Source organism: Mustela erminea, chromosome 4 (assembly GCF_009829155.1).
Source record: "Mustela erminea isolate mMusErm1 chromosome 4, mMusErm1.Pri, whole genome shotgun sequence".
NCBI classification, from domain to species: Eukaryota; Metazoa; Chordata; class Mammalia; order Carnivora; family Mustelidae; genus Mustela; species Mustela erminea.
Window position 1 is genome coordinate 16173768 of NC_045617.1, and position 23854 is coordinate 16197621.

Genomic DNA, 23854 nt, shown 5'->3' on the forward strand with positions numbered 1-23854 from the left:
AAGTGGGGACTATTATTATAATTGTTATAAATGGATCAAATTTAAACTTAGATTTCTTCACACTCAAGTGGAGCACCAAACTAGAAGTTGGGTACTTTGGAGTCATTCCCCTAGTGCTGGACTATAAATTCTTCTCCAGCAGAAGACAAAATGAGAAATAGTCAATGTGTTAAAGCCACAGATGCCACCTGCTGTAACAGCATCCAAGTGATGAACTGAGGTCAATGAGGTCAGACTTGTATGCCAGACTCCATGAGAATGAGCCAACGGCCCAGTTGGTGCTCAGTCTGGGAACTTGAAAAAGAAAAATGTCCAAGGTCTGTTCCTTCAAATTCTGATTAAATGGGCTACAACTTGTTTTTAAAGATTCCCAGGTGATACAAATGCATATTCAGTCCTAAGAACCGCTATCCCTGCCAAGAAGGAAACAGTTGAGTTTTCTTGAAGAATCTTTTATTGTATTTATTCAGTTGCAAACATGTATTGACCCCTTGGATGGACCAGACTCAGGACTAGGTGCTGTATTTCTAAGACTTGGTCCCAAACTCAAGGATCCTAGAGTCTAAAAGAAGAGATGAACAGGCGAATAGACAGTAATAATATGGCGGGTACTTGCTGTGATGGGGGTAAATACTAGAAGCTCTGGACATACTTGGGAAGGGCTGTAGACCAGTTTTCCAGATAGAACCCATGCATGGTCAGGATATTCCAGACTGAGGCAACAGTTTTGCAAAGCTTCAGGGGAGAAAATACCTATGTTCCGGAAACCCTAGTTATTCAGTAAGACTGGATGTTAGTGGAAGGCCAAAAGATGAGGAAGGAGAGGCAGGGACTAATGCCTTGTAAGAAATGCAGAGGAGTTTGGGTTTTAAGTAGGGGGTAGAGTGTAGAGTGATCTTAGCTGTCTTTCAGAAAAATTATTCTGGCTACTGAGCAGATCAGAGATAGGCAAGATTGCACATGGGGAAGCCAATCCCCAAGATGGTTACAGAAATCAAGGCAAGATTTAACTAGGGATATGAGAGGTATTAGCAGAGGAAGAAGAGCCTGGTGATTGAGGGTGTGCTGAGGGCAGAGATGAGGAATCAAGGAGGAGTCAGGGGAGTCAGGTGATGCAAGGCCCTCCGTGAGGGAAGGACAAGAGCAAGCTGTGTGGCAGCAACAAAGGGCTTCCTGCTTCATTAGCCCATAACCTGAGCTGGTCAGGCCTAGAGGAAATCTGGCATATGCAGTACTTTTGTGTTTCTAGGGTACATGGCATTCTCGCATAATTGGAGTATCTGATTAATTTGAAATTTTCTTCAGAATTTCTATCATATGGGTAAAAGGGAGTTTAAGTTAAATGCAAAGCCTGTGGCCCGAGAGAGGCCCCAGAGCACACGGTCAGGCAGGACCAAATACACAGAGCTCATTCTCACTTTCCTTCCCAACCCAGGAACGTGTCCCAACACCTCTGCTCTCCTCAGGAGAGAACCAGGATCAAAGGCCTGAAAATTTCCAGGGAATGAAAAGCGAGGTGTAAGGACTCGGTACCCTGGTCTGCGGAACATCTCACAGACTCAAATTATCCTTCAAACATGGCTTGCAATGCAAAGGTGGAAGCAGATTTGTAAGCAGCTCCATTTATTTGAGTAAATAGCTTGTAAATAAATCATTGGTAAACATTACAAAATTAAATACATTTTCCAAAGCTTGCCAGTATACATAAAATTCACAAACATAGTTCTTTTAAAAAATAAAATATGTTCAGAGCACCCTTGTTATAAAATGTCTGACTCCTGTCCTCTGACAGGGCCGCCTAGAGATGCCTTACAGTAGGTGGGGTTTCTGTGGGGAGGCGGTGGGGGCCTCCGGGGGGGAAAGGGAGAGTTTCTACTCTGACCTTTTACCCAGCCCACATCCATCTGAATTTTGACCTGTCTCCAAGGAACTGATCTATCACTGGGAGGCAGGGGCCCTAAGCCTAGCTCCAAGCAAGGAGGCCGGGGTGCATAACTGGGGTCAGGAGCCAGAATCCTCAGCACATGCCACTGAGAGGAGCCAGAAATGCAATCTCCACCACCCTTCCAAAGCAGCCAACACTCCTATATCAACTTTCTTGAAAGCAGCGGAGGCTTTCTCACCTCTTACCACGTTCAACCCTCCGTTGACCCGCTCTGGTCTAATGCTACCCAGGCATGGAATTGACCAGAGCTATTTCTAAGGAGGAAAATAGGTGATTTGTTAACTTCCTTATGACCTGCTTTCATGGACAGAGAAGAATACACAGTATTTGGTTGAAAGCAGAGAGTTAATTGCTACACAGTGCTCCCTTTTTCCACTGTGAGACACCCCTTGCCGTGGGCATTTCTCTAGAAATCTGAGTAGTTCTTCAAGTGAAGGGTTCATAAAATTTTAAAATACCACGAACGAGGCAAGAAGTACATGACCTGGCAAAGCATCTCAATGAATGAAATAATATGAAGTCCATGAATTAAGCCCTTGACCAACTCAACATTTTGTGGCGTAGCTCATTAAAATAATGGATACGCTGAATTCTTTCACTTTGGTGCAGAAAGTGAATGCTGGAGGTCAGCTGAAGTCACATGAAGAATAGCTAGTGGCTTATTGAAAACCCATGTGCTGTGACCTCCAATTAAAGGACAACCACAAGTGTATCCCATCAATGTGAAATAAAACCCACGTCTACATTTTAACTTAGTCGCGTGTAGATATATACAAGTACGAGAAATTTGACATCTGAGACAACTGTACAACTTAAGAAAAAGTATTACCAAACGAGTTGTGAGAAAACCATCATCCCTGTATAGTTAGGTTCTAAACCTGCAATTTCTCAAAGAATATGCTGCTGGGATCAACCCATTCCTGCGTGTCTGCCTGGTTTGATAATCCTTGGTCGTATTGAAACCAAAGACCTGCTGGTCTTGCTATTAAAATAGTACACTAACAAAACCTCCCCAAACAAAAAAGGAACACTCTTGAATAAATGTCTAAATAGACACCCCCCCCAAAAAAAAATTTTCTCCTAAGGGCAACTATGCTTTAATAAATGTCTTCATGAAGCCCAAATCCCAGGACCCTTCTTCGTCTCTGGGAGAGTTGCACCCTGTGCCAGCATTACATGGTCTTCTTCTGTGGAGGGCTCAGCTTCCTCATGCCTCTTATTCGAGAGAGCAGCTCCTGGATAAATTCCTAGAAGAGAGCAGAAGGAGTTAATATGACAGTCTCACTCTACTACAATTGGGGATTAAAATCTACTTGAAGTCATTGTGGTCAACAGCAGTTATCTTAGGTTGGTGGGAGGTGTCAAGCCCAGGGTCTTCAGTAGAGGACATTTTTAAGCAAATGAAGCATGCTTGAACCTCCACCACCATCAATACCTTCTCCCTGTTGCTCTCTTTGGGGGAGAAACACAGGCTGCCTTCACCCACTGACAATGTCTACATGGCCTCTGAAGACACTTGTGGTTTTAGATCAGCCTTCTCAACCTTTAATAAACCTTTTATAGGAGCACACAAGTCACCCAGGGAGCTTGTGGCTTCTGACTCAGTAGACCCAGGCTGGGGCCAGAAACTCTGCATTTCTAACTGGCTGCGAGGTGTTGCCCATGTTAGTCTCTGGACCATGCCTGGAATAGCAAAGCTTGACCAGTGGTTCTCAGATGTAAGTCCTCATCTAAATCACCAGGGGGACTTATGAAACCAGAGTGCTGGGCCCAAGAATTTGATTCAGTAGTTCTTGGGATGGTGGTTGGGGGGCGGGAGGTGGGTCCTGAAAATGTGCACCACTGAGAAGTTCTCAGCAGACACCTGCTCCTGGCTCCAAGGATCGTTCTGAGAACCACTTACCTAGATCTCAAAAGAGTCTTCTGACTTCTCTTGACTGCTAATCAGTTTTTTTAAAAAAAGCCAAACACATTTTACATTTACAATTCAGTGTATTCAAACACATACCTGCAATAAAAATCTAAAGAATGAATACTTAATATATAGAATACACCCTCTATTTTCTATTCTAATTTCATTTAAAGGGGTTGCAGAGGGAGATCCACTAAAATGATTCCATGTCCTAGTCACAGACGAACACCCAAAGATCAAAGAACAATCTAGAATAGTTCCTATGTTCTACCATCAGGAATCTTTCCTTGTCGCCTTCTGTTTTAAAATATTTGCTATCTAAACAGTCACATTTATTAGATAATCATTACTTTGTCTTTCTATTTTATATGTCACAGACAAAGAGGAAAGCCAGACTTTCTGATCAACAAGTGGCAGTCGTGGGTACATCAGGAATTTACCAAGAGTGAAAACACTAAGAAATCTTCCTCTCCATTTGGCCTTCTGAGAAACCATGCTCAATCTCCCCTTCCAATCATGAGCTCCCATGAGCTCCCAGGCCAAGTGATCCCAGCAACTACTCTCCAGCTCTAAAACACAATAAGCTTAAACATTCAGTATTTTGTTAGCCACCCAAATTTTAGCATTTTTGCTCTTATAAAGTAATATGTGCTTTTTCTAGACAACTTGGAAAATATAAGCCAGCAACAATTACCCTCAGAACGAACTACTAACGTATTTTCCCTTATGCAAATGGATTTTTACCTAATTAAGATCACACTGAATAAATATGCCCTTTTCTTCAACGTAGCATTATGCCAGAAGCTTTCTCCCACAACACTAAATAGCCTTCCTAAAAATTTACCTCAGTGGTTATATTAGCCTTTATTATATGGATATTCTACCATCTGCTTAATTCCTCCATTATTGGATATGTGGTTGGTTCCGGACTTTTCAGAAGTAGAAACAATGTTACAATTAACATCTCTGAGTCTAAATCTGCAGTTTTGAATATTCCCTTTGGAGAGCTTATCCAGAAAAGCGTTTGCATCACCACCATTTCTGATCTTGGGCAGAGTGGAACACATATGAGGCCCTGTTTTAACTTTCTGAACATTATTTTAATTTAAAAAATTCTTAGGATAAACTAAAGCCAAATTTTCACACTTACATTCAGTTTTCACTGTGTCAAGTTAAGTGCATTTCCTGTTTCTCCTCTTGCTATATGGTTTCGACAATATAATATGTAACATATACTTTCAGTTTTATTGATTTGGAACCTACTACTCAAATGAATTCTGTAGAAAGTTCCAGCATTTGAGTGTAGATCTCCTTTTTTTTTTTTTAAAAAAAGCAAAGGTCAGAATCACAAATCCTATCACTTATCTTGTTAATAGCTAGTAATTCTTCTGCACTATTTCTATAGCATATTTTTAATAAAGATCATTATAAAAATAAAGATTAAACATGATAAGAAATAATATATCCTAAACTACATACCTTTCTTCTTCAAGACAAAAGTAATTTGGTAATTTAAATAAGATTCAAATTATCTCAAAAAAAATCAATCATGAGGTATATTAATCTCAGTGATTAAAAAGTTCAATAAATAGGGGAGCCTGGGTGGCTCAGTGGGTAAAAGCCTCTGCCTTCGGCTCAGGTTTTCTCCTGAGATCAAGCCCCACATTGGGCTCTTTGCTCCGTGGGGAGCCTGCTTCCCTTCCTCTCTCTTTGCCTGCCTCTCTGCCTACTTGTGATCTCTGTCAAATAAATAAATAAATAAAATCTTTAAAAAAAAATGTTCAATAAATAACTTGCATTTATAAGAAATTAACATCAATGAAACTCTTAGTTTTATGTCAACTAATTTATGTTAATATACTGTATTACACATATTTTAAAGTGTTCATTAAATTTGTATGAGGTATTCCGCAGAGTTAAAAAAAAATAGCAAGATCAGTACTTATGCCCTATATAGAAACTTACGCAGATTTTAATGATTACAGATGATTCTCAAAGAAAAACCAAGAATCTCTAATCAAAAATACTTTGATGACTCTTGTTCCTGTTACTCAAAAATTCTCTATGTAAATAAGAACCTAGCTCATTTACTTCCAAAACAGGTCACTCAGCCTTGTGTTGTGGACACTACTTGAGTCAGAGAAGGGCTGCCCCTTTGAGGAAATGACATCTGATGTGAGACCTGCATTAACAAAGAGAGGCCAGCTCAGAGAAAGTCTGGGGGTCTGGGTCACGGCCCATGTTCAAAGGCCCTGTAGAGAAACAAGCAAAGAAGTGGGTGTTTCTGGCAAAAAAAAAAAGGCCAAGAGGAGTGGGGTGGGAGCCATGCTAGGGGTGTTAGGGGCAGCTTGCCAGGGTCTCACTGTCCACAGTAATATGGGTCAAGGCCAGTTCATGGGTTACCACCCACAGTTTGTAAATACATGATGTAGACCAAGGCTAAGAGATGCTGTAACCCCCAAGCACATATACAAGTAGTATAAATATAAGTAAATATAGATCCATCTTCATAGTATATATGTAATATATTTCTATATTCTATAATATGAATGACATAGTGTGACTACTTAAATGTAAATCAATTAAAATAAAAACAATTTAAAATTCAGCTCCTTATTCACACTAGCCACAATTCAAATAGTCAGTAGCCACATGTGGCCAGTGGCCACCACAGCAGACACTGCAGCTATAGAATATTTCCATCATTTCAGAAAATTCTAGAATACGCAGGAGCAATGCTAAGGCTCAATGAGATAAGCTTGGAGGAAAGTGGAAATAGAGGGGAAAAGAAGGCTAAAGACCAAAGCCAGAGGCGCCCTAGCAAGCAAGGTCTGAAAGAAGCACTGGCCCAGCAAAGGAGACTGAAAAGGAGAAACCAAGGAGAAGGGGGGAAAACCCAGGACAATGTGCTGTTAAGAAGTCTTCTACTTTTTTGGTTTCTTTTATGCAACATAATTATTTTGAGATTCAGCCACATTATTGGATTTATTTATTAAAATAGCTCCTTTTGGTTGAGACTGAAATCCATAAATCAGTTTGTGGGGGAAAAAAAAACAATGAATGTTCTCAGCAACGTTTTCTAAATCTCAGTGTACAGAGATTACACATCTTTCGTCAGATTTATTCCTATGTGTTTAAATTATTGCTGTTATTGTAAGTAGTATATTTTTATTCCAATTTCCAACTGTGGCCAGCCATAGATTTTCATAGACTTACCTCACATCCTGCAAGCATGATGAACTCCCTTGTTTATTCTAGCAGCTTTTTGTAGACATTTACCTTTTGCAGATGTTCTTTCTAGAGTTTAGAACTTTCCCTTCTATTCCAAGTTGGCTGAGAATTTTTAACCACGAATAGAGAGATTGCATTTTTCCAGATGTTTTTTTCTGTACCAACTGACGTAATTATAGGAAGGGCTTTTTCCTCCTAGTTCCTTACCACAGTGACTTACATTGATTGATTTTTGATATTTTGAGCCTTCTAAGTACATATATGTACTGTTACATTCAATTGGACAAAATTTTCTTTAGAAATTTTTCAGCTATGCTCATGTGGAATAGTTGTGTACATTTCTTTTTTTATGTCTTTGTCTGGTTTTAGTATCAGAGTAGGACCGTCCTCATAGAATGAGTTAAGAAGTATTCCTTCTTTCTCAAGTTTCTGGAAGACTTTGTATAGAGCTCGTATAATTTCTTCCTTAAATGTCTGGTAAAAAATCCCCTGTGAAGCCATTTGGGTCTGGAGGGGTTTTGTTTGTTTGTTTGTTTGTTTGTTTTTTGTTTTGCTTTGTATTGGTAGGTTGTGTCTTTCAAAGCATTTGTCTATTTCATAGATGTCGTTGAATTTATTGGTAAGAGGTTCATAACCTTGGTTGAAACTGTACTGATGTCATCTCTCTCATTCCTGACATTGATAATTTGTCTCCTATCTTTATTTCTATTTGGACTACAGGTTTATCAATTATATTGCTCTTTTCAGAGAATAAGCTTTTGTTTCACTGATTTTCTTTATTCAGTTTCTGTTTCATATTTCACTGATTTCTGCTTTCATCTTCATTATTTCCTTTCTTCACCTTACTCTGATTTTAATTTGTTCTTCTTCTCCTAGTTTCTTAGGTGTATTTTAAAGCCATTTATTTAAAACCTATTTCTATTATATATAACACTAGAAATAGGTTTTATATATATATATATATATATATATATATATATATATATATATATATATATATATTTTCACCTCTAATCACTGCTTTGGCTGCATCTCACAAATTTTGGTATAATGGGTTTTTACTTCATTCATTTCAAAATCATTTCAAATTTCATATTTGATTCCTTCTTTGGCCCAGGAGTTATTTAGGAGTGTGTCATTTAGTTTCCAAATATTTGGGGATTTTCCAGACATCTTTCTGTTACCGATTTCTAACTTAATTCCATTATTCAAAGAACACACTTTGTTTGACTTGAATCTTTTAAAATTTGACACTTGCTCTGTGGCCCAGAATATGTCTGTCTTGGTAAATGTTCTGTGTGCATTTATAAAGAAACAGGCTAACTTCAAGCAGACCTTCTACCACTGTGTTCATATGGCCTCCTGCCATGTGACATGTACACACAGAGAACACACCAAAAGAAGAGATGAACAAAGTGGTTCCCCCAGATGCAATATTTCTACAAGAAAATGATTCCCTAACCACAGAGGTCATGGTTTTTTGTGATACTCAAAAAAGGACCTTCATGACTCTTTTTGACCTTTTAATCTCCAGCTAAAAGGATAGGTGAAGATGGAGGCAAACCCCCTGGTTCACGTGGGTTCTGTATCAGGATCTGGCTATGGTCGTGCTCAGTCTTAAGAAAACAAAGGGAATTCATATTTGCTGAAGGCCTTCTCCGTGTAGCCTACTTATACATACCACCGTATTTAATCTAATGTGGTTTTATCGTGTCTGTTGTACAGATGAGAAAAATAGATGTTCTAGTTCATTAAAAGCCCTCGTCCAAGGTCACAAAGCAAATATTTTGAATCCAGATCTCTTGGAGTAAGTTAAACTCCATAACTAGGTACCAAGCCCCCACCTTGTGCCAGACTCCACCCTACTTGCTGGGATACAGAGGAAGGGAAAGGCCCCACCTAACAGGGGCTCCCAGGCCAGCAGGGAAGGAAGACAGAGAAATGGGTTCTGTCCACCTAAGACACGGGCCACAGTGCTCAGTGTGTATGTGAGAGCCCTGTGGGCAGGCGACAGCACACACCATCCCTGACCAGCCCAGGCCTGGGACCGTCCCTGCCTCTCCCAGGGACGGTCATAAATCTAGGAGACTTTGAAAGATGAGAAGTTCTGTATCAATGCAAGGTATCTAGAATCTAGAACCACTGCCCTGGAGTGACAGCCCAGCTTCCTCTCCCTCCCCTCTCTCCTGACAGGTATCCTTTTTTTTAGTTGAATCTCTCTCTACTGGTCTGTAAGATCTGACCATTCTAGTTTCCTAATGTTTGAAACAGTATTTTATAGCAAACTACTGGAATTTTTAGGAGGCAAACAGACATTGCCCTGACCCATCATTTCAGAATGACTGGCATCTATTTTGTTAGGCCACCTGAGCAGTTTTGTCCAAATGCTCTCCAAGATCCCAGGTCTGCAACAACCACCCCCCACCACCCCCGCCCAGCTACACTGTCTCTGTGGGCTGCTGAGGGCCAGGCTGTGCTCAGGGCCCCGAAACTTGCCTCTTGTGAAACATCTCGTGGGGCGCCTGGGTAGCTCAGTCAGTTAAGTGTCTGCCTCCAGCTCAGGTTGTGATCTCAGGGTTCTGGCATCGAGTCCCCGGTCAGGCTCCCTGCTCAGCAGGCAGTCTGCTTCTCCCTCTCCCTCCGCCCCTCCCCATGCTTGTGCTTGTGCTCCCCCCACTCTCTCAAATAAATAAAATCTTAAAACAACAACACCACCTTTCTAAATGACTCTGGGCCCCTACCCCCGACCTCAGTCCTGGGCACCACTTTCATATCTGAGCTGAGAACACTCTGCATTCCCGTTTCACCCATTAACCTACCTGAGGACGACTCCTTTCCACAGTATGTACCTTTCTATTTTGTCTGGCATAGTGCCATGTTCTCACGAGCACTGAACTTCTGTCTGGGGTTCGGACACAACTCATACTTCCTGGGCACCCTCTATGTGACAAGCACTCTGGGCATTTTCATGTACTGTCTCATTCAATCCTTATAACAGTCTTAGAACATAGACTCAGAGAGGTTTAGAGGTTTGCCCAAGGTCACAGAGCTACTGAATGGTCAGACTAAGGTTCAAACCCTACATTTCTAGAAGCCGTCAGAAACCTGGTCTCATCGCTGGGGAACGGATGGTACAATCCCCTCTCTCTGTATCATGATGCCCAGGGGGGGGACATCTTTTTTAGTAAGCAACCAAGATGAGTAATTTTAGTCTAACTGCAAACCAAACTAAAATGACTTCAAGTGTGTGTGATAAACACAGTGATCCTTTAATGTTTACACGTGGGGAAGGGCTGACCAGAGGTGTAGAGGACTGTTTCATAGGTAAGCTCTGGGAAGCTGTCTCCAGGGCACGAACCTGCCCTCCATTCTGCTCACAGCCTCTTCCCAACACATGAATATCTCAGAAGCCCTAAGTTGCTGCCTTCTAGACTCTAGCGAACTCATAAATTAGAGAAGAAGAAAAAGCGGAGGAGGAAGAGGACGGAGCAAAAAGAAGAGAATGAGAGAAGGAAACAGGAAGAGGAGAGGGAAGCCGGAGCCTTGACCTTTCTTCTGCCCACTGAAACCCAGGTTCTGCCCAGCCAGCTGACTCCTCGGGGCTCCCCACGGCCACGTGCCCCTGCCAAGCTCTCTTCATCTGACCCTGCTCTGATGGAATGTGGGCATTCTCCAAAGCCTGGTTCCCAGCCTTCTCAAGGCACTGTCTCTCAGCCAGCCCATTTCCTCATACTCTCAGGCCTCCTCTCTGTCTCCCCCCTTGAGATCCAGGCCTGCATTTCCTGTGGCTCCCAGAGGTCTCCAGAGGGAAGTTCCATGGGCACACCAGTCTCAAAATGACCAAAAGCAAACTCACTGTTACCTATCCTTTCTTCTAACGGTCCCTCACCCTGAGGAATTCACAGTTTTTATTATTGGGTCCTGAACAAACCATCATAAAGATCTCATTTACCCCCCAATTAATCTATAAGTTTCATGCAGTTCTAATCAAAATATAAATATTTAAGAATAGTCAAGATATTTTTAAAATTTTTTATTAACATATAATGTATTGTTTGCTTCAGGGGTACAGGTCTGTGAATCATCAGTCACACGTTTCACAGCGCTCACCATAGCACATACCCTCCCTGATGTCCATCACCTAGCCACCCTATCCCTACCCCCACCCCCCAACAACTCTCAGTTTGTTTCCTGAGATTAAGAATCTCATAACGGTTTGTCTCCCTCCCTGGTCCCATCTTGTTTCATTTTTCCCTCCCTTCTCCCTGCCCCCACCCTGCCTCTCACATTCCTCATATCAGAGGAATCATATGATAATTGATTATCATCAATTATGATGAGAGATCATATGATAATTGATCATATGATAATTGTGAGATCATATGATAATTGTCTGTCTCTGACTGACTTACTTCGCTTAACATAATAGCCTCTAGTTCCATCCACATTGTTGCAAATGGCAAGATTTGGGGTTTTTTTGATGGCTGCATAATATTCCATCATATGTATATTGAATAAGAAAATCCTGGCCCTTGCTAAGAATTGATTATAAAGCCCTGGCAAGGGGCGCCTGGGTAGCTCAGTCGGTTAAGCATCCACTCAGGTTGTGATCTCAGGGTCCTGGGATCGAGCCCCAGCATTGGTTTCCCTGCTTAGCCGGGAGTCTGCTTCTCCCTCTGACTCTCCACCGTCTGCTCCCGCTCATACTCTTCCTCTCTCTCTCTCTAAAATAAATGAATAAAATCTTTAAAATAAAATAAAATAAAACAAAATAAATCCCCGATAATTGTGATAGTGTGCAGTGATAGACAAACAGCAAGTTCTGCATATCAGGAAAATCTGATATACAACACAAGATGATTTCCTATCAGTGGGAGTAAGGGCATAAGGATGGACTGACTGCGTAATAAACGGTACTAGAACAACACAGCTAAGGTCAAGTTAGATCTCTATTTCACACCATACACAAAAGTAAGTTCAAGATGGTTTAAATATCTGAGTGTGAAAAATAAAAGTGAAAAGTTGTAGCAAAAAATGTAAGATGATTATCTTTTTTTTTTTTTTTAAGAGAGAGAGAGTTCAAGCTATGGGGGGAGGGGCAGACGGAGAGGGAGAGAGAGAATCTTAAGCAGGCTCCATGCCCAGCACAGAGCCCAACCCTGAGATCATGACCTGAGCCAAAATCAAGAGTCACTCACTCAACCTACTGAGCCAATCAGGTACCCGAAGGAGACTGTCTTTAAGACACCGGAGTAGTAAAATCTTTCTTAGGCGCACATCTTTTAAAAGCATATGCCATAAAGGATGTCACGGATAAATCTGATTTCAATTAAAATGTAAAACTTCTATACACAAAAGACAACACAAGCAAAATAAGCTTCACAGTTTGTGAAACATATTTGCAACCTACACAAAGGTCAAAGGATTGTCATCCACAAAATATAAACAACTCTTAAAACTCAATAAGAAAAACACAAACAACTTGAAAGCAGACAAAGGATTTGAAATGGAAACCCCCAAAAAGGAAACATAAACAAACAATAAGCACATGAGGAAAAAAATGTGTTCAATCTTACTAGCGAGCAGTCAGGAAAAGGTGCGCTAAAACAATGAGATCTCCTCAGATTGGCAAAAAATTCTACCGTTTGGCAATACCAGGTATGGGGATGACGAGGTTAAGGAGAATTCTTAAATTCTGCTGGTGGGCATGCAAGCTGGGGCCAACTTTTAAGAGCAACTCCATTTCTTGGTATATTCCTGGGAGACTCTTTGTATGTGAGTCAACAGATCAGGAGTTTTTATCACATCACTATTCATAATAATAAAAAACTGGACACAGCGTAAATGAGTGTCTGCAAAAGAAGGGGTAAGTACATTAATACATCGGAATGCCACACAGCAGTGAAAATGAATGAACCAGAGCCTCCTACATCAGCAGGAGCAAATCTCAGAAATCTAATATTGGGCAAAATAAGCAGGCTGAAGGAAATTTGCAAAACATTACTTACATAGTTCTACAGCATGCAAGATAATCCACAGCCTTTCTATCACTCCTGCTTCGTTGCCAGAGCATGGTGTGTAATATACAAGAGTTCCTGGGCAAAGGTTTGCAAAGTAAAGGAATACATGTGTGGACTCATTAAATCACACAATAGTGGCCGTGAGGGGAAGGAGCAGAGAGGGGAGTCACTAGCATCCCTGTGCACTAATTCTGCGTGTGTGTGCATGCATGGGCATGTGTGTGTGTGGGGGGACGGGGTTGTACAAAGTATCTATTGGCCCCCACTAATATGGAGGAAGGTTCTAAAGGTTCTCCTTTAAGCACTGGAAAACTAGCCAACATGGGGGAGTTAGGCAAGAGGAGAAGCATCCGGGGAAGCATTCAGCCCAGGAAGCGTGTGTGCACACACGGGTTCACAAGCGCATGCACACACGCACAGAGAGCTTAAAGAAACAATAGAAAGAAAAGAAACAGTTCCAGTGACCTCGTAAACCTGACTACATAACACGCAGCCCCCTGACTGATGAGAGACTTCAAAGAGCCAAAGCATGTTTGTGAAGGGATCTGGCAGCAGCCGTGAAAACAGACGGTCCTTCCTCGCTCTGGAGTTTCTGCCGGGTGGCACTGTCATGGGGCACGGCGTCCCAGTGCCACGTTCTGCTCTGAGCTCTCATCCCCGCATCCCTCCTGGGCCCCGTAGCTTTCAGCTTCCACCCCCTCCCGCCTGCCCCGGCCAGGACCAGAGGCGGCAGATGGACACTCAGTCTGTAATTACCACCGTGGCCAGGCGTCTGGGACCTTTCCCTTGTCACTCACAGTGATTCATGTTACATTCATTGATGTTCTGCGCTGCCGTAACAATGATGGTTCCAACGGAAAGTAGGAAAAGGAGAAACCACAGTATCTTTGCAGATCACTGCTTTGTGCATAATTAAACCAACTTCTGTCATAATTTCAGTATTTAGAGTGATTTAAAAAAGACAAATGGATATTATGTGGCAGCCCTTGAATTATAAGTCTTTCCCCACAAAAGGACTTTTTGAAAGATATGCTTAAAACTGTTGCTTGGTGCGTACTGTCACCCATCACAATAGTTGTGCAGATCAACTATTGAGCTCCCGTAAAAGGTGGGTATTATGGAGGGCACGGTTTGCATGGAGCACTGGGTGTGGTGCAAAAATAATGAATACTGTTATGCTGAAAATAAATAAAAAATAAATTAAAAAAAAAAAAAAAGGTGCCCAGCAGAACTCTGCAGAACTCTGAAGGCTCAAACCGCTTTTCCAAAAAATATCATCCACCCCTGATACAGAGTCCAGGGTGGAGTGGGGAGAGAGAGAGAGCAGGTGAAGATTCTGAAGGCTGGGATCCGTGTGGCTCAGTGACTCCCCCTTGTACTGTCCCCTCTTTGTCACCCCAATCAATGCACCAGTCACTTCCTTAAAAGGCATATTCACGGGGACCATCTGCTTAGTCTCTCTGCCCAACGACAGCAAACCCAAGTCAACCACCCAACTTTCACAGATCAACCTGACAGTTCCCAAAAGCCTGACATGCATCAGAAGACATGGGGATCAGGCAAAGCATGATCAGGGGGAGGGAAAGAAGAATTTCCAAATCCACTGAAGTTTAAATAGGTGAGGGTGATGGAAAGGCAGTACTCGCCTCTTTTAAAAGTGATGGCAACAACTGAGAACTATTCCAAATGGCAAAACATCCCTGCTCCAAGAACCAACCAGGCATTTAGAAAAATCACACTGTAAGTTTTTATCAGCTTGCGTATGCAGGTCACTGACAACAGACAGGCAGTGAATCAGCACTGACAAACAGCTTTGGGGGCTTCCGCAGCCCTGTGTCCTCCAACCCAACCAGGATTTGCTCCCTACCCTCTGAGGCATTTCAGCACCACAAGTGCCAGCATCACTCACAGGAGAATATTTAATTGTCCCCCTCTTTTTAGAGGGGTGGGGAGAGTGTTGTTTATCTTTAGAGAGGTTCGTCTGCTCACCGTGCACAGCAGAACGGTCCATTTTCATGATCTGAAAAGAGGTTTATGAAATCTGTTACGGGGAATAGTTTTATGCCTGCTCTCATTATAACCCCTGCTGCCCACGGAAATTCCAGAAGGTCATAAGTGCATCCTGGTTGTTTCCTTCTTTCCTTCGTCAAACTTAAAGCCACTTGAAACTGTGCTGTCCATTTATGTTCTTGACTGTCTGCCTTTAGAGATTAATTTGTTTTGCTGGTGAAAGTGGTCCCATTAATCTATTTTAGAGACTCAGGCCACTGCTCTTAGACTAATTATTTTGTACCCAGAGTCTAACCTTCATTTCTATGTGGCACAACCGTTCACCTGCCCTCCCCATACTCAGCCTCTTCGGCATTCAATTCTTCCTTCACTTATTAATGACTGGCTTCTCAGAACTAGTACACTTGCTATTTGGACAATGTAAAATAAAACCCACATCAATAATCCCACTGCAATAAACCACCAGTGGAGTAAATCCAGCAAAATTTTAATCTCTAACTTTATAATCACTAAGAAAAACTGAAATAATTTTATCAAGGGCCCCATTATCAATGAGAGGGAATATTACTTGTTACCAACACCTAAATCTTGTTAAAATGACATCTTACTGAATTTACAAGCGGTGGGATTTGTTTCTGATTATGACTCCCTTTTCTAACGATTTAGAAATCCAAAAGTCATGTGTCAAATTGTCTTTAATTGGCGTTCTTTCTTCTGTCCAAATTAAGTCCAAACCCAAGAAGAGAATGTGGAGCTGTTTATAATTTGGGTTGATCAGCTTCAAAAACATGTTCATTCTGAATTTAATGAACAAGGAAAAGGCCATAAAATCATCAACAATCAAAAATGCAAGCCACTTAAAGACCCACTGTCCTTGAAAGCCTGTACTGCCTCCATCGTATGTTTTTAAAAAATAACCATCGTTAATTACTGGGGGGAAGGGGTTGGGTTCCCTGGGTGGCTCAGTTGGTTAAGCAACTGCCTTCAGCTCAGGTCATGATCCTGGAGTCCTGGGATTGAGTCCCGCCATCAGGCTGTCTGCTCAGAAGGGAGTCTGCTTCCCCTCTAATTCTCCCCTTCTCATGCTTTCTCTCTCACTTTTTCATTCTCTCTCTCTTTCAAATAAATAGATAAAATCTTTAAAAATAATTATAATAATTACTGGGAGGGCATCTAAAGCCAGACCTATATGGCTCATCCTATAATAGCATCTACCTCTTCTTTCCTTATGTTCCAATATTGTCATCATCATCATTATCACTCTTCTCATGGCCATCCTGCTTGGTAAAGAATTTCGCCTTGCCCCAGAAGAGGTCGTCTTTGCCCTCAGTTTCTGGGAGGTGAGCTCTAAGCTCTTGGACTGCCTTGCCTGATAAAAGTATCTTTGTTTACCCCAGGGCCCTTGACCCACACTAGAGAATCTAACAGTGTGATTTATTGGGGGAGGGGCTTTGGGTGATGTGATATCAGCTCAGTATACCAAGGGACTGGTGACTGAAGTCAAGCTCATGGGCAGTCTATGTAACCAAGTCCCAGGAAAAACTCTGGGCATCAAGGACCTGGTGAGCTTCTTCCCTGGTTGGCAAGACTCCGTACACAGTGTTGCACGTCATAGCTAAGAGAATCAGTGCTGCCCAGGATGCCACCGAGAGAGGACAGCTGGAAGCCCCGTGTTTGGAACTTTCCTGGACTCTGTCCCATGTATCCTTCCCTTGGCTGGTTTTCATCTGTAGCCTTTGACTGTAACAGAATGAAATGACGAATATAGAAGCGCACAGTGAGTGCCGTGGGTCCTTCTAGCAAATCTGAACAGGGTCTTGGTGACCTCTACACTTACAACAGGTGCTGGAAATGAGGATGGGCTTGTGGACTATTCCCTAACTCTGCAAAACATGCTGAATAAAGACGGAAGGAGACATGTGGAGTTTTGCTCCATGACTTCATGTCCTTGGCAAGCTTACTTAACCCTTCCGGGTTGATTTCCTCAAGGAAGACAACCTGAACCAGGTTTACAAATATTCCAAAGGGGTGCTGGTGCTGACCAAGTAAGAGTTCAGAGAAAGGCAGTGAGAGGTAGACAGAGCACAGATGTGGACTCAAATATGGGTCCAAGTGCGAGCTTCAGCACCTCCTGGCTCCTTCTCCCTGGGCAGAGGATGCCTGGTGCCTAAGGAGCCCTCAGGAGAAAGTATGTGAGTGACGGGCATATGGGGGCCAAAATCCTTTTGGCTACTTGGTAAAGCTACTCCTGTTTCTGGTTAATAAATCCCAGTCCTTTATTACTAACCACCCTAATTACACTAGAACATAACAAGGCTTTCCTAGCCAATGGCTACAACCTCTAGAATGTCATAGTCATTGATTCCAGGCTTTTCTTGGAAGCTCCCAATGTCCTCACTCTTCGGAAACATTGTTCTAAAGCTGACAGCTTCCAACAGGTGTATTTCAACTCATTAATCCATCATTCAAGCTCTCTTCCCCATCCCAGCCCCAAACTGCAGTCTTTCTTGAGCAAACCCCATGAGAGCTGAGAAGAAAGAAGGTTTCTCTGCGGAGCCACTCAAAGCACATTCCTGTAGGCAGTTTGGTAACTAACGTGGAAAGCGATGGGATAAGCTGACATCCTCGCATTTCTGGCCTTTTATTCCTATTTTAATATCCTTTGAACACTTAATTCTCACCATAGTCAACTGTGAACTTAGGAAAGACTGTTTTCTCAATGGATGCCCAGGTTCACTGCGTTATCTAAGTCCCTAGATTCATTATAGGCACATAGATATTCAATAAACATTTGTTGAGCAAATGAGTAGAGAGAAGATAGCAAAATGCCAAGCCATGTCTCCTCCGGTCACACACGCAAACTTTCTATGTTAGAAATACCCTGTTTATCTCTTCTGTCCACCGCAATGAGCTCAGAACAGGAGCTCTGAGCACTACCATGACTTCCACGTATACACAGCTGAACGATATTTTGCAGGATGGCTTAAAATGCTAAATGGAGCAAGACCAATGTGAGTGGGGTGAGTAACAATGGGCCCCACAAAAGTCGGTCAGAAAAGTGAGATGCAGTCACCAAGATGCTGTGGCGAAAGAGCGAGATCCTACCTTCCCACCATCAACATGGGGAGAACAACAATGCACGCCTGCGTTTTCGAAACCACTAGTCAATTTCTACTGCAAACCACGATCAGACATCCATTTCCTGCATCATCATGTGTCTGTGACATTTCCGTGACCCCACAGATTACTAGGACCCAGATATGCCTCTCACCACCTACTCATAGGTAGTCATCCTGTGTAAAAGGCTGATGTGTATCAACCTACAGGCTCTGATTGCTAAATGCACAGAAAAAAAAAATATGATGTTTATCAGAGAACAATGGCAGAGCCATCAACTATAAAAAGAGATTCCTACGAGTCCACTGACTGGACTGACAACTCCTGTAACAGATGGTAAGACAGATGCCCTCAAGCCCAAATTAAAAGCATTTTCTGTCCACCATAGCAGTAAGTGGAAATGCTCCTGTGTGATCCTAAGATATCAAAACCATGCAAAGTAAGAATGAGAAATAGGACAAGAAGCTCTTCCCCAGCCTGGCTAGCTGGCCCCAATAGCCCATCTCAGATTTCTATAATGTTCACCAGGCTGTCACTACTGATCATTCAAATCCAAATATCAACCAAAATTAAATGACTCCTTTTCCTCTTGCATTATATAGAAACATTATTTTTCTACATTTAAATCAGCTCTGTTTTGGGATGCCTGGGTGGCTCAGTGGGTTAAAGCCTCTGCCTTCGGCTCAGGTCATGATCCCAGGGTCCTGGGATCAAGCCCCGCATCGGGCTCTCTGCTAAGCAGAGAGCCTGCTTCCTCCTCTCTCTGCCTGCCTCTCTGCCTACTTGTCATCTCTGTCTGTCAAATAAATAAATAAAATCTTAAAAAAAAAAATCAGCTCTGTTTTAATATCAGCTACATCAGAAATGTCATCTACTCAGGGGGAAAAAAAATTAAAACACCATTCTTACTAATCAACCACAAATACATTAGTGTGGTGACCACAATTACATTGCTGTGTCTTGAAAGGCCTAGTCAGAAAAGATTTGCACATTGAGAGTCCACAGCTAAGAATATGAATCAAAATGAGAACATACAAGTTCTTTTTTGATTAACCAGCGTCCTCCCTAAAATGAAACCATGGACCCAAAGCACATGACACACCAAAAACAATATCACTTCTGTGAAAATAGCAAGTTCTTTAAAGCCCACTCTTCAAGCTGAATAATTCAAGATGTCATTATTGGCGAGCTGGGGCATTTTGCATATTTAATATGTAATGGAGAAATATTACCTTGTATAGAACAAGATTTGACTAACGGGTCAAGCTCTATGCTGGGTGCTCTTGTACATATCCTGACTTCTCCAACTATTAATTACATCACTTCAAGCAAATGACATAGTCCTTCTATGTCTCAAATTCCTGATAACAATAGTGTCAACCTCACAGTTTTGTTGTGGAGAAGAAATAAGTTAATACATGTAACGTACTTAGATCAGTCCCTGACATGTGCTTAGTAATTATTGAGCTATTATTATTATTATCATTATTACTATCTCTAAAATTATCAGTGCAAATACTGGTTATGAAAACCCAGAGAGGTGGTTATTACCTCCATTTTACAGGGGAGGAAATGGAGGCTCAAGAGGTTGAGAAAAGGCTGAAAGTCACACATATGTAGTGCTGTTGCTCACATAAAACTCTTGTTTTAGAGGGTGCCTCGGTGCTCAGATGGTTGAGCATCTGATTCTTGATTTTGACTCATGTCATGATCTCAGGGTCCTGGGATGGAGGCCTGGGTGGGGTTCCACGCTCAGCAGGGGGTCTCCTTAAAGATACTTCTCCCTCTCCCCCTTTCTCACTTGCATGCTTACTCTCTCTCTCTCTCAATCTCTCTTCAATTTTAAAGAGTATTGAGAGTCACACTTTAAAATCTAAAATTTTAAAATCTCTTAAAATTAAAAAAAATAAAAATTAAAAAAAAAAGACTCTTGTCTTAAAGTCCAGTTTTCCTACCACACACCCCACCTCAGCAAGGACACTATAAATAAAAGTCCCCAAATCAGCAGAGATATTTTCCTTACATTGGTTAACTTCAAAGTGACATAAAATTGTATGCAAATTCCTTTGATCAAAAAAATAGCACCTTCTGGGACACCTGGGTGGCTCGGTGGGTTCATCCTCTGCCTTCAGCTCAGGTCATGATCCCAGGGTCCTGGGATCGAGCCCCGCATCAGGCTCTCTGTGAAGCAGGGAGCCTGCTTCCCTCTCTCTCTGCCTACTTGTGATCTCTCTCTGTCAAATAAATAAATAAAATTTCAAGATTTTTATGGAATAAAGATCACACAGTACTTGAAAAAAAAAAAAGCACCTTCAGAATGGGCTACTTTGAAAAGAACATTGTTAATTGGTAGGCACTTAGTTGAGAGAGGACAAAGTCCTTTGATGTCCTAAATGTCTTTCCAAGTCTAGTAGCTTAGGGAGCCAAGCAGGGGGAAAGAATGAGCACAAGATCAGGTGTCTGAAACTCAGGGTTGAGTCTTCCCTTTGCTCACTGCTGTGAGGTCAGAGACAAAATAACTTAACTTTCTTCTTCAGGTCAGGACTGTGAGGATTAAATAAGATAATGTTTATTACTGCGATGTGAACTCTAGAGCTTTGGGAAAACAATAAGCTATAATTTTTACCATCATAACCCAACTGCCAACCTTCTCTGAAATGACCCCTTTAATGGATGAATGAACTTGACTGAAATTCCTTAGCATTTGTCACCATTTCTATTTCTAGAAACCATGAGCTAAAGGACAGAGAGAAGTTCACATGTAAATGCTTTTTCTTCTTTCTTCCTTTGGAACTCCAAAGAGAATTCAAATATTACATCTTTCATCTCTTAAACCTCATCATAAAAACCAGATGAGGAATACTTTTATTCTTGGGGGAAGCAAGACTCATCGTTTTCATCTAACTGCCTGGCTTTTAACAAGTGTGAATATTTTGCTTCCTAGGTACTGCACAATTGGAAGAGAATAGGTCTCATGAAAGTCCAACCTTTCTTACCTAAATACCAGAACATGAACTGTCCCACTAGAAGGAGAAGTGAAGAAGGGAATGATTAACTGAGTAAATGACACGTCTACACCGAGTCTGAATCTACTTTCAACAGCAACCCTTCCACCCCGACATCACATGTGATCAGTGAAACAATCTATCACCTTTCTTGACTATTCTATTATTCTTGTTTAACCTTTCACAACAATTTAATATAACTCTCCAAATATATAATTAATTTCTTTTTTTAAAGATTTAATATATTTATTTGAGAAAGAGAGGGAAAGCACAGAGAAAGCGAGAGGGAGAAGCAGACTCCCCACCTAGCAGAGAGCCCAACACGGAGCGTGACCCCAGCACCCTGAGATCATGACCTAAAGGCAGACACTTTAACCAAATGAGACACCCAGGTGCCCCTAATTAATTTAACTCTTCCATTAATTCCCCAGATAACTATAAACAAAGAAGTTCTCTTCCCAAAAAAGCTGATGGTGAGGTCTCTTGCCTCCATCGTTGTCCTTGTTTCCAGAAAGCCTCTAATCTAACTATCAACTCCTCAAGGAGTTTATATGGTCCAACTCTTAAAAAAACAAAAACAAAACCTGAATCTTTTCAGTAAAAAAGTGTTCAAATAGTGACATTTTTTTTCATTTATTTATTTTCAGCATAACAGTATCATTATTTTTTCACCACACCCAGTGCTCCATGCAATCCGTGCCCTCTATAATACCCACCACCTGGTACCCCGACCTCCCACCCACCCCCCCGCCATTTCAAACCCCTCAGATTGTTTTTCAGAGTCCATAGTCTCTCATGATTCACCTCCCCTTCCAATTTATCCCAACACCCTTCTCTCTAACTCCCCATGTCCTCCATGCTTTTTGTTATACTCCACAAATAAGTGAAACCATATGATAATTGAATCTCTCTGCTTGACTTATTTCACTCAGCATAATCTCTTCCAGTCCCGTCCATATACACTATGGAGTATTATGCCTCCATCAGAAAGGACGAATACCCAACTTTTGTAGCAACATGGATGGGACTGGAAGAGATTATGCTGAGTGAAATAAGTCAAGCAGAGAGAGTCAATTATCAAATAGTGACATTTTGAGTTGAGTTGGGATCACTTCTTTTGCACACACACACACACCATCACCACCACCACCACCATCACCAAAAAAAAGTTGGTTTGTAACCTAATCACTCCATGGTGAGACCCACCAAAGACAAGCTGTGCTCATGCTACACGAATTTAGTCAGTTTACTGGGTCCTAACACTCATGGACATGCTGCCAAAAATAAGCAAGGACAGATGAAAACAAAAAGAAAAAAAGTGAGATTCAGGGAAAACAGAGACCACACATGGAGCAGAAAAATCTTAAAAACAAAAATAAAGAAATCAAACATTTGTTAATATCCTCAAAGAGAAAAAAAATTATAAAATGTGTCCATGAAACACTAAGAAATAGTAAAACAAAATAGTGAACAGACACCAAGAAAGTGCTCTTAAATATTAAAAATAACACAGCTGAAATTTTAAAATATCAGTAAAAAGACTAGATAGTAAAGTCAGAAATCTTTCAGAAAGTAGAATAAAAAATCAAGGAGACGGACAATGAAAGGAAAAAGATAAGAAATTAGAGGCTCCCTCCAAAAGACGCAACATCTAAATAAAAGGAGAGCCAGTATTATAGAATACTGAGGAAGAAACTGTTAATAAATAAATAAATAAATAAATTTTGAAGAACTGAAATACATATAACTACAGACTAAAAAAGTTTGCAAAGTACCCAGCATGTGAATAAGAAAGGACCCACACTGAGGCATATCACCATAAAATTTTAAAGTGTAGATAATCCTAAATGTAATTGGGGGGGAAATAGGTCACATACAAAAGTCTGAGAATGGAAGTGGCATCAGACTTTTACTATCAGAAATGATTAAAAAATAGGATAATGCCTTAAAATCCCAGAATTCTATACCATCCAAACGATTAATCAAGATACATTTTTATACAAGCAAGGATTCAAAACATTTACCTTCTATGCATCTTTTCCCAAAACCTACTGGAGGATGTACTCCCACAAAAATGAGGAAGACTGGGATTTAAGAAACAAAGCATCAAACAGGACAACAGTGAACAGAAATCTTATTACAGTAGCTACTCAGTAGACCCAGAGAATAACTTCTCCAGATTGTTGCATAGGGGTACTACGAGGAAAGCCTGGGGTGGGAGCATAGTAATGACAGGTTTGAGTATACAGAGACGATTCTACCTGTTTGACAAAGATATTGGAGAGTTCATTAAAAAATAGCAACAGGTACTAGACAAAAATAAAAAAAAGATAGCATGAACTCCAGAAAAAACAACGAGCTATACAAAAAAGGAGCAATGGTTATATGTTACTGTTTGGCTTAGCAGTGAAAAATATCTGTTTAAATCATAATACTATAAACCTTGACCACTGATTCAACAAAATACTGGTCAATAACTTTATCAAGGGGATGAGGGAAATGCATTACAGGGAAAGTGAGAGAGCTATCATATTTCTCCTTAGGTGAATAAATGAAAAAAAAATAGCAGTTGCATATTTAGGAATACAAGAGTAAATAGTAGGAAAACAGCCAA

The 23854-nt window shown here is 41.2% G+C and overlaps 1 protein-coding gene across 2 annotated transcripts in view; it reads right to left on the bottom strand.

Annotated features, from left to right (window-relative positions):
• Nucleotides 1–1606: 1606 nt before the first annotated feature.
• PPP1R14C (protein phosphatase 1 regulatory inhibitor subunit 14C) overlaps nucleotides 1607–23854 on the bottom strand; it is an 81735-nt gene continuing 59487 nt past the window's right edge. For both annotated transcript variants that reach the window (XM_032338755.1, XM_032338754.1), the window contains one exon: nucleotides 1607–3192. In XM_032338755.1, coding sequence (XP_032194646.1) covers nucleotides 3118–3192 — 75 coding nt within the window. In that variant the 3' untranslated portion in view covers nucleotides 1607–3117. The remainder of the gene's footprint in view (nucleotides 3193–23854) is intronic.